This window comes from Drosophila hydei, unplaced genomic scaffold (genome assembly GCF_003285905.1).
Source record: "Drosophila hydei strain 15085-1641.00,03,60 unplaced genomic scaffold, DhydRS2 tig00000415-arrow-arrow-pilon, whole genome shotgun sequence".
NCBI lineage: Eukaryota > Metazoa > Arthropoda > Insecta > Diptera > Drosophilidae > Drosophila > Drosophila hydei.
The window spans coordinates 329,317-340,743 of record NW_022045726.1 but is presented as its reverse complement, the minus strand read 5'-3'; the positions used below and the strand labels follow the sequence as shown (position 1 = coordinate 340,743).

General features: G+C 39.7%; 1 protein-coding gene across 2 annotated transcripts; it reads right to left on the bottom strand.

Moving 5' to 3' along the window:
* Positions 1–2,654: 2,654 nt before the first annotated feature.
* On the bottom strand, positions 2,655–4,452 carry LOC111602817 (maternal protein exuperantia-like). Of its 2 annotated transcripts, none has more exons than XM_023320119.2 (4): positions 4,193–4,452; positions 3,981–4,133; positions 2,857–3,917; positions 2,655–2,696 (listed from the first exon to the last, which is right to left on the bottom strand). In XM_023320119.2, the coding sequence occupies exons 1-4, from the start codon at positions 4,316–4,318 to the stop codon at positions 2,672–2,674; spliced, it is 1,365 nt and encodes a 454-aa protein (XP_023175887.2). In that variant the 5' UTR covers positions 4,319–4,452; the 3' UTR covers positions 2,655–2,671. The 2 variants fall into 2 exon arrangements, with proteins under 2 accessions (XP_023175887.2, XP_023175888.2); XM_023320120.2 differs by having other exon boundaries at positions 3,981–4,124.
* Positions 4,453–11,427: the final 6,975 nt, after the last annotated feature.

Genomic DNA, 11,427 nt, shown 5'->3' with positions numbered 1-11,427 from the left:
TTTGGGCCCAACGACAATGGTCAGCAACACCTGACCCCTTTTTTAAGGAAGAGTGAAATAATTTGCCAGCGTTTGCGGCATTTCATTTAAATATGTTAATCAGGGGCCAAGTAATTAAGTAAATTAAATGCGCCACGCCCCTAGCCCCGTTCTTACACCGCAGCACCCATATGCCGTCAACGCCTTTCACCTAGCCTCTTCTCGGACGCTCTGCCATGTCAAGTACTAATTTTTGCATGTTGATTTAAATTAACATAAATAAACGCACATTGTTGATGCTTGTGTAAATACTTATATATATTTCATATACAGATACATGTGTGTGTGTGCATTTGCCACTCTGCTGGCCATATGCATATTTGGGCCACATTTGGCGGCAGAGCTTGGGCGGCCTCTGAATGATCTGCATAATTTGAATTGTCAACAAGTTATTAGGAAATGCCCTTGGCAACATTTGTGAGAGCTCATTAGACCACTGCCACGCCCACCACGGACGAGTGCAACAAGCGCAACTGATTTGATTTGAAGTGCTCAGAGCATTGCGAGCAAATTGCATATAATTTTAGACAAAACTTTTCACAAATAATCTAAGCAAAAATATATTTTTGTCATATTTTTATTATAGTTCTATTTTCTGTTATTTTATTTTATTTTTTTTTTTTTTTAATATTTTTACATTATGTAAAGTATGTTGCCATTGAATTGTTTATATTATTTTTATTATATATTTATTATATTAATTTTAAATTTTGTATATTATGTTTATTATATTTTTAATATTTGCATATTATTTTTATATTTATATATTTTATATTTTTAATATTTATTTATATACATAATTTTTCTTATATATATTTATCACAGTATTATTGTATTTTTATTTTTAATAATATTTGTATAATTATTATTATTTTGATTTCCATTATTTTTATATTTAATTTTATTTATTTGTTCTTATTGCTTGAAATATATTTCAATGAGTCTTGGGTCTATCTATTTTAGTTATCTTATTCAGTCTTATTAATCTTTATATTCTTTATAAGAATTTTTAGCTTTAGCAAACTCAATTTCCACAGTTTTCACACTCAGCATGTTCTTTGCCTGGATGCAGAAATTTAATTATCTTATATAAATAGTTATTAGAAATGGGGATCGCAGAGCGAGAGAGATAGCATGTATGCTCGTAGTGCAACATCAGCTGGAATTCTCTCTAGTTGGCTGAAATACTTATATAATTAGCAGGCAACAATTACAAATTGTATTTCGCGACTTTTGTGCTCACATTTTAATTGCAAAATTGTTCGGCAATTTTTGAGGCAAGCTCGTTGGCAATGGCATGGGCGTGGCAGCAGGTAGACGCGGGATGGGGTGGGGTGCGCTGTGTAGCGAGTGGCGAGTGGCGGTTGCAGGGTGTCGGGGCTTGAACGACAAAATGAGATTTTAACCGCAAACAGCAGCAAACAATTTCTGCTTTGGCCCGTGACGCTCCATGCTCTGGCAATAAAATAACAATCAACGCAAGCCGCGGCCGTAACGCGGTAAAGGCGTAGAGGCGGGGGCGTGGCCATGGAGCAGACAAAGTTTGAAGAGCTGGATAGCTGTGTGGGTGGCAGCAATAGCAAACGGTAACCAGCATAGTCGACCGACCCGACGCAACCCAACCGACAACAATGTGCCTGCAAAAAACCACCCATAATCGAGGCGGACGCACTTTATTTTGACCCAACGAAAAAGGCAGCGGCGGCCCCACGCCCCAACAAATCCAACCTGGGTTCGCCCCCACTGCGCAGACGTTCCCCGCCCTCGACGTCGTTACAGAATTTGTGATTTTCATTGCAAAAGTTGCTTCAGTTCTTCTGGCTTTTGTTTTCACAAATTAATGAAATAATTTCAATCTCTTAATTGAAGTTAATTGTCCCTGGCAGCTTTAAGTTTCGAATAGTATGGCAAGATATGATATGTGAAATACATCCAACAGCAAGTGAAGCAAGCTAACAGAAATCTTGCCTAATATAGAGACAACTTTAATTGGCTCTAGGTTAGATTTTGCTTTTTAAAACAGTTCAGCTGCTTCGGCTCCATTTGGTGGCTTGCACATATATTTCTAAGGTATTTAAAGAAGAGACAAATCTCCAGCTTTTATGGCAATCAAGACAGATCGATTCAGCTTATCGTTCAATATAAATGTTTTATGTTTTCCTTTGAGTTATACAAATTTAAATTATAATTAAATAATTAAATACATAATAAATTTCAATCAAGTAAGCTCTTTTGCATAGCACATTTTATCACATTTATGTTAGTCATATTAATAACCGCCAGACCAAAAGTAACTAGTTATTAAATATAAATAAATTGTCAAAAAAGTAATGTCAAGTCAAATTTGTTAGCCTATAAACAAAGCACCCTGTACCTTTATACCCAAAACAGAGTTCTTAAGCAAAAAAAAAAAAAATAAAATTGTATATTTGCATAGAATAATTAACAAGTTTACGTAAGGGAAATTTGTTTTCAATCAAAATAAATTAATTATAGCTCGAATAGATTTCATGTTGTCCTTCCAGCAGTATTTTCCAGAGAAATGCAGAAAAAATATTCTGAAATATTCTTGAGTTCTCTTTGCGATATTGAAATTTGAAATTAAACTTGAATTTTGATATTCGTTTTGGTTTTAGTTTTTTGATGTTGAAACTTGCCTAAGGAAAATTAAAGAAAATGGTAAATATTAAATGTTTTTCTACTATTAGTGAGCTTCAGTTGGATTAGGCCTTTTTAAATATTTCTTATGTTTATTTATGAGTCTAGTTCAAAGTTCAGTTCACTATAATGGAATTGAAGAGTCTCTATTCAACTTACTTGTTTTCTTGCAGGGGCTGCTCTGTGGCCTTTGGCCCGTTCTGGGGCGGTTTTTTTTGCGAGAGTTTAATGCGGCGCGTATTGCGTATACGCCGAGTGTTTTCTCGGCTCTCGATGCCATTCTCTATGATGTTCTCGTTGTTGCTGTCATTGCTATTGTCGTTTCTATTATTTTTCAAGCTCGGCACGTTTTCTTTATTGGGCGTCGATGTGTTTTGAGACGCAGTGGACCGAAAGGGCGCGTCCAGCTTCTTGTTTACGGCAGCTTGTGAAAGCACCGAATTGTTATGGCTGCGACGGCGGCGTGAGCTGCTGGTTGGCTTGGCCTCGGGGTTGATGGCGATCTTGTTGGGATCCAGGTAGCTGTCCAGCAGGGCCACCAGCTCTGCCTTCTCCTTGTCGCTCAGATTGCTGATGGGCTGCAGCGTGGAGATGAGCCCCTGAATGTGTATATCCTTCCAGATGGCGCTCAATATGTTCAAGTCGAGCCCATTTTCGGCCAGCACAATGCGAAATTTGACAGCACGAACACGCTGCACCGTGGTCTTGAAGTAGTCTATAAATAATGGACGAAACGAGTTCTGACGCTTGAGCGCCATATATCCCTTGTCCAGCTCGATGACTTGCGCGTCAGTCGACTCGATATAGGGCTTGAGGGCATCGCAGAGGTTGCCGCCGCGCGGCTCCCGGCCGCAAAGCTCGACGGCCACATTGAACATCAGCTTGGCTCGAACAGTGGCATTGCCAATGAACTCCTTACCCGGCTTCTTGTTGTCCTTGTCCTTGGTAAGGAGAATCGACAGGTTGCGCACGCTTAAGAACGCGCGATCGGCGCCACTCAGCATCGATTTGGCTATGTTGTTAGTATTGACAAAGCCGAGGACCAGCTTGCTGAACGTGGCCAGCATATTGAACTTGATAAGCGATTGCACTATCATCAGCGGCATAAATTTGCGTTCCTCGTGGTAGATGATCACAATGTCCGATTCCCTGGAGCTCTGCTCCTCCAGCCAGGCAATAAACTTCTGAAAGCCCGCCAACTCTGACTCCGATTTGATAACCTATTCAAGTTTAGCATATCATTATCTGAATACTATGAAATGGAGTTGCATTTTGTGGCCCACCTTGTTCGTTAGCATCGCCTTGAGTACGCGGTTTCCTTTCAACCTTTTGACCCGCACCTGATGGCGTTGTCGCGCAGCCGAGTTAAGATTCATCGATGGCATTATATATTGTTCGAAATGCCCAGTTGGCGCGAAGACGGCCAACTGGAAGATCTGTTCACAAATTGTTAGCAACACAGGAGAGCTCAAAGCTCCTGGACTTAATGCCTTACCTTGTCGCAAAGACGACGTCCCGTTGTGTCTATGTCAATGGCAATCGGCTTGAAGTCGACGCCTTCCTGCCCCTCAGTCGTCACTTCTGCCAGCGCCACATGATCACCAACAATATCGGGTAGCATTATCTTCTGAATTGTCCTCGACTTATATTCACGCAATTTGTATTCAATTATTTTCAATTTCCAGGAATTTTTTCCAATTTCTGAATATTTTATTTAATTTTATTCGATTCAATCAGCACAAACAATTCGTACGACTTTCACAATCGAAGTGATTGGGATTTCGTTCTGCATGCAGAGGTAGACATATGAGCTGAAAAGCAAAGGCTACTCCAATACAATTTATTTTAGTTGCTTTTTTATTTAAACATCATTGAAACATCTGAGTATGTGGGGTGCAGCTGTGGGGCTTCATTATTCACAATTTATTTTTTGTTTTCCAGCATTAACGCTTAACTACACTCTATAATATAAGACCTATCATAAAAAGCTTATAAAATATATCTATGGAAATTTTTATAGTTGAAATAAGAATTTCCGTTATTTGTAGCTATAATCAACATGACGTTTTTCATGTATATCAGTTCATATTTATTTAATATAGCATAAGAAAATATTTATTTTGTATAATAGTTTGCTTGAAGGCATAAGCAGCATGAGTGCTTTCGTATATAACAGCTGAAGATTGATGTAGTATAATTCACTTACTAAATCTTGCATATTTATTCAGTATAACAGTTTATTTACAACTATAGTTATAATTTAGAGTATTCTAGTTGAAAATGTAGTATAAAGTAGTATAACAGTATAGCACATTTATTTAGTATAAAAGTTTGTTTGAAGATATGAACACCTTGAATGCTGTCATGTATAACAGTTACTAAATCTTGCATATTTATTCAGTATAACAGTTTATTTACAACTATAGTTATAATTTAGAGTATTTTAGTTGAAAATGTAGTATAAAGTAGTATAACAGTATAGCACATTTATTTAGTATAAAAGTTTGTTTGAAGATATGAACACCTTGAATGCTGTCATGTATAACAGTTGCAGATAACTGTAGTATACTACATTTACTTAGTATAAAATATTTATTTAGTATAACAGTTTCTTTGAGGGTATACTTAACATAAGAGCTTTGAATTATAGCGGCTAATCTATGTAGTATAACATTAAAACAGATTTTCTAAGTATAACAGTATAACACATTTTTATTGTACAATAGTTTAATTGCAACTAAAATTAAAATGAGAGCTTTCCTGTATAACAGTTTCACATGTATTTAGTATAACGGTCTTGTGACTGCACATTTTGTACAACTTCATGAGATACTTCTAAATTTTCTTTTGTTTTGTTGAAATTTATTTGTGCCATTTATGGAATTGCTTATAAAATTGGTTTTAATTAGCTGCGAGGGCAACTGCTTGGAGTGAATCGGTAATTGAGCTGTAAATTCAAATATTTATTGCATTGGCCAATTTTACAAATTGTGTTCTGTTCGAGTGGAGCGGGCGCCTTGTTGTTGAGGCAAGTGTTAAGTGAGGTTCTCAGCTCTCTCTCTCTCTCTGGGGCTCTGCTGTGTTGGTGTCTGTGCCTCGGCGCTGACAATTTTCAATTAAGTTTGGCTTTGGCCCGAAAGTGTGCAACACATGTTTGCACTCAGCTGCGCACTAGACGCCCAACTATAGTCGTAAAGGACGCCCAACTGTACATAATAATCGGATGACTTTGTTATAAGTTAAGGCAATGTGCACTCAGCACTTGAGCACACACTCGCACGAGATGAAAAGCATATGTGAAACACATATACATCTATATATATACATATATATATATATATATATGTATATATATATATATTTTCACGCGTAGCAGTGAATAATTCAAAAGCTCTCTGCCAAGGCCCATCATCAAGTGCTCCACACGAAAATGAGTTACTTTACATAACTAAGTAATTGGCGCGCCTCAGTGACAGCGCGGCTCAAACGTGAAATTATTATAAACAAACCATTTGGTAGTCATAAAAAAACAAAGAAAAACAGAGAGAGAGAGAGAGAGAGCGAGGGAGAGTGAGAGAGAGAGAGAGAGAGAAACACATAAAAAGCGGCTGGAAATTTCTTCATTATGCAGACGCGAGCCCGCAAAAATCGTCCAAAGTGCCAATTGGAGCTGCAAAAAAGTATAAAATATAAAACATATTTAAATGCAATAAAGCAGCAGCAACAGCAGCAGCAAACATCAGACATAAGAGGCGAGACAACAGACACCAGGGCCAGCGCGAACATAACATACTATATAGACCCTTCGTCTCCCTCGACAGTAGAACATTAAATTGTTTCGTTTTTTTTATGCGGGCATATGCAAAAATTTATTTCAAATTGTAACAGATGCCGCTCAGCAACATTAAATATTTTTTTCAAATTAATTATTAAATATTTGCAGTTTATGCTTAAATATTTTATTCGTGTTGCCAAGTTTGTTGTTTAATTTATTATTATTTTCAAATATATATATTATTCATATAATATAATGAAAAATAAATTCTAGCTTGAACAGTTGGCAAACATTTTTGGAGCAGTGGCATAGGCAAGACCAGAAATCGATCACAGTCAACACAGATAAAAAAAATAAAATGAAATTTGATCAATTTAATATCAGGTAATCGATAACATTTTCAGTTTCGATTACTTAAATGCGCATATCTCATGTGGAACTAAAGTCAAATCGGTATATAGATCCTCTTAAAGTAGATCCACATTACTTCTTGGATAATTCTTTAGATATGTGCTGAACTTTTGAAAAGGAAAACATACGAGGTATGTTCAAAAAGTATTGCAAATCTTGCTAAATGGTACTCTTCTTTTGTTCTCTTCAAAGTAATCCCCCCATCAGATATTCTCCAGTTGTGCCAAGGTTGTTTACTCTGTTAATGCTGCTAATTTTTTAAGATCCTCTTCAGCTCCTCCTTTAGCTCGTTTAGCTGCTCACATCGTTCTCTCATGGCCCTCTTCAGCTTTGGTAACAAAAAAAGTGACTGGAGGTCAGGTCTGGGGAATGCGTTGACTGCGGCATCATTAGTGAGTTGCTTTTGGCCAAACATTTGATACAGCTTCATTATTTAGAATAGGCAAAAGTTCAAGATGAGCCGCAGAGAACAATGAACTGAGGCGAAAGTTGAGAGACATGTTGTATGTGTCTGTGAGCTCAAAATGTTAGAGAGCACAGGCAGTTAGGGTATATACTAGTCGGGAGCACTCATGATGTTGCCTTGTAGTTTGATAAATCAACCAATTGATTTGTAAGCAGCTATTTCGGCTTTTGCTTTGTCTTAAGTCCTAATTGGATTTGCAAGTTCAGTTTTAAGTTCCTTTCCTTAATGAATACTTTAAATATCAGTGACAATTTGTGACTTGCTCTCCTCCATCTACCTCCTTTCTTTGTCAGCCATTTATATATTTGTCTCTGGCTGGAATGTAGCTTGACAAAAGCCCAGCTGAGATTATTGTACCGTTTCAGTAGTGTGTGTCGCTCTGTGTGTAACTCTTAACTGCGTACACTTATTATTCTAGTTATGCTTGGCCTTTTAACAGCACAATTCATAATGAAAGACACTCAAACAGTGGCTGCAGTGACTGCAAAAGCAAAATGTAGCTGAGGACCATGCCAAGGGATTAGGGGCCTCCAGGCGTAAGCTGGTGCTCAAGTCGCGTTCTGCTTTTTGTTGTTTTCGATTTGAGAAACGAAGTTCTGTCAGCGCCAGTCGCCTTCGACAGGCAATCCTGCAGCTTTGGCGCCATACAATTGCTTCCAGTCCTCGGATGGACACAATGAGACAGGCAGCTAGGGATGAGGACGGGTGTAGCAGCAGCAGCAGCAGCTCGAGTTCCAGGAGGAGCCCAGTGGCTGGCAGAGGTCAGCTGGTTGTCTAAGCTGCTGCAGCATGTCAACTGGTTGAATTGGTTGGGCTTCTGGCAATGTGACTGCTTTCAGCGGGCCAGTATCCTGTGCTTTCACCTGCTTACCTGCTTACCTGCTTACCTGCTTACCTGTCCGCAATTGAAATGCACTTCATGTGAATGACAACGTTTAATTTGCTGGCGATTGCGGCTTACGTTTCGCATTAACTCAAATTGAATGCCATGCATTTTTGATTAAGTTGAAAAACGCTTTGAAATTGCCTTTTGTCTGTTCGCTATCTCGCTCTCTCTCTCTCTCTCTCTCTCTCTGTTTTTTCTATCTTTCTCGCTCTCTTTCTAATCAGCCACACAATTGTGTATCTGCTGCCAGCCATACACAATGCCACAAATCCCCAACGTGCCCCCGGCTCACACTCAGTGCCATTCGTTCACATAATTGTCGCAACATTTCTTGCTTCAAATTCTATTTTCTTATTCAATGAAAATCGATTGTACAAATATTTCACTCATCAAAAACTTCAAACAGTTTTCGGCTCTAAAAAGTCTCCGCAACAATCAGTCAGTCAGTCCGACAGCCAGCCAGCCGTCAGTCAGTCAGTTGGCTTGATATACATAGGCCATTCCTTGGCAACGTTTCTGGCCACATTTCTGTTTTCCCATTGTTGTTTGACCTTGAATTGGATTTTACAGATTTTTGCGGCTCTTCAATTAGTCCCGAGCTTTGTCTTCATTCCTCTTTGTGAGTCTATTTAATAGAGAGTAACTATAGCAAAGTAAAGGCTCTGACTGATTAGGATTCATTTATCAATTTTAAATATCAAATAAATTTAAGTAAAAATGGCCTTGGGATAAGCTGTATCATGTTGATCGATTTAAGCCGATTTCAGTGTTAATTTCAGGCAACTTCGACCTTTGCGTGTTGTAGAGTAAGGCTTAGGCTCTCAGTGGAGAGCCATTGAAAGTGTATAATTATTTTAGCACCTGTGTCCACAATGGCAATTCCAATTGAAAATTCCATGGCCTCGTCAATTGGTTAAGCAGGCGACTATTAGTTGGGCTTCCATTGTCTAGTATCGCGTTCACTTGCGGCGGGACGTGGGCTCTAAATGAAGCTAATGAACTGTTAATTGGATGAGAGGCCTGCTGTGGAGCTGCGGGGCGCTGCCAGAGTTGCCAGAGTTGCCAGCGTGGCGCACTTTCGAGTGCGTGAATGGAAATCAATTTTGTAAATAATTAATATGCCCCGGGGCGTGGGATTGCCGCAGACAGACGCAGAACTGGTAGATTCATTCGGTTTATTTATCAGCCTAATTGCATTACACTTTTGCGGTTTTTTCGGGCTAGAAATTGAAATTAAATATGAATAAAATATGTCGACAGTGTGTGGGTGTCTCTCTCTCCCTCTCTCCCACTCTCTCTTTCTGTGCGAGGGCCTCTTTAAATGACAAGTAGAATTAATTAACGCTCATTATACTTACTCGCAATTACCCATTATCGAAACATACTTTCGCATTGAATTTGAAATATGCGCCACACTCACTGACATCATTTTCATATTTAATTACCTAATGACAAATTGATGTATTTGATGAGAGGTCAATGGAGCCATTTAAATCTAACAGAAACCCAACGCATAGCCAATTAGAACTGTATCCTCTTGCAATAAATGCCATGCCAGGGATGAAAACTTACAGATAAAGCCCAGAATCTGACTAGAACTTGCCAAAGCTGAGGCACTTTACTTTTCTCTAAAGGATCATCCTCTCAGATCATCACTGCATTAAAGCTTGGGGCTCAGTAGAGTCTCTTGCTGGCAGCTCCAGTGCGAAACGTGGCTGGCAACAGTCGAAATCGTAGACCCAATCGATCAGTTAAGCAATCAAATTTCAGATAGCTTCATGTGGCCGAGTTCGGAAATGGTCAAGACAATCGATCCGAAGGTAATCGTTTCTCGCGGCCATAGCTGGCTGATGGATGAACGATTTATCAAGGCATTCACTTGAAAGTGTTGCCGCTCTAATGACCCCCAACTGCAAAGCTGCTGCTACTTTAATAGAGGGGCAACTTTCGCTTCAACTTTCAACGTTGATGGATCGCCCGCACTTTGTAGAGCCGTCACAACATGTCGACGGGCGGCGCTCACTCCATCCACGTCGTTCGCCTCGGGTTGGACGTCCTGATGCAGTCGTTGTAGCAACATGCTCGAAAATCCTTTACTAACAAGCCATATTAAAAAGTTCCGAGTGTGAATGCAAAAATGTGCATGCACACACACACACACACACACACACACACATACACTCACACACAGACATATGCATACATCACATTGCACTGGCAAAGATTCAGAGCATAGTTGGGGCTGGAGCTGGGTCCGTTTGGCGTCCGAGACATCTTATTACGTTGTTTTATGGGATACTCAGAAATCAAGCAGCACGAGCCACTGACCCTCCAGCTGCACCCGAGCTAAAGGAGTAGGCCATCGCCTGCCCTGTGCCAGATCCTGTCCAGCTGCAGCGTGGACCCTCTTCGCCAGCAGAAAAAGATTAATGACTTTTATAAAATTTATTATTGCACTTGCCGCCACAATGACGTCGCTGCATTACCTAGCCGCCCCAAGCCCCAGCCAGCTCTGCCCTCTGCCGCTGCGCTGCTTGACATTTGAAAATCGTTGGGAATTTTCAATAGGGCTATAAATTTGCCAAAGCATCGCCGTTGCTCCAGCTGCTGGCTACCCCTTTGGAGTGGCTCACTTATTGCGCAATTGCCACACACACACACACACACACACACACACACACACACACACACACACACACACACACACCCGCAGAGGAGTAAAACAAATGCAGGCCAGACATTGCGTCCTTCAAGCTGACATTCAAATTCAATACTGATGCTCAGCTTGGATTAGTCCTGAGACACTTTCCATTGGCAGCGCGCTTAGTCGCGTCTTCAAGTGGCAACTTAGCTTAATTAAGCCCAATTTGTTTTACAATCTTCAGCTTGAGACTTCGCACACTCCAAGCTGTCTCAATTACAATTAGTATTCGAGCCAAGCATATGTATACTATATAGAAAAGTTTGTTCGCACTGATTGATTTATTTAGCTATAGAGCAAATTGAACGATTTAGTCTGTAGCAGCTTCAATTGCCGTCAGCAGTTGCAACTTCAATGAGAGACTTTAACTTTTGAGAGAAGTGCAATCGTTATGAGAGATCTGTAAGAGGGAAAAACAGAGAGATCTTGGAAGAGAGAGAAAGAGTGAGAGAGCCAGCAAGCTAGTTAGCAGCAAGACAGAGAGAGAGAGA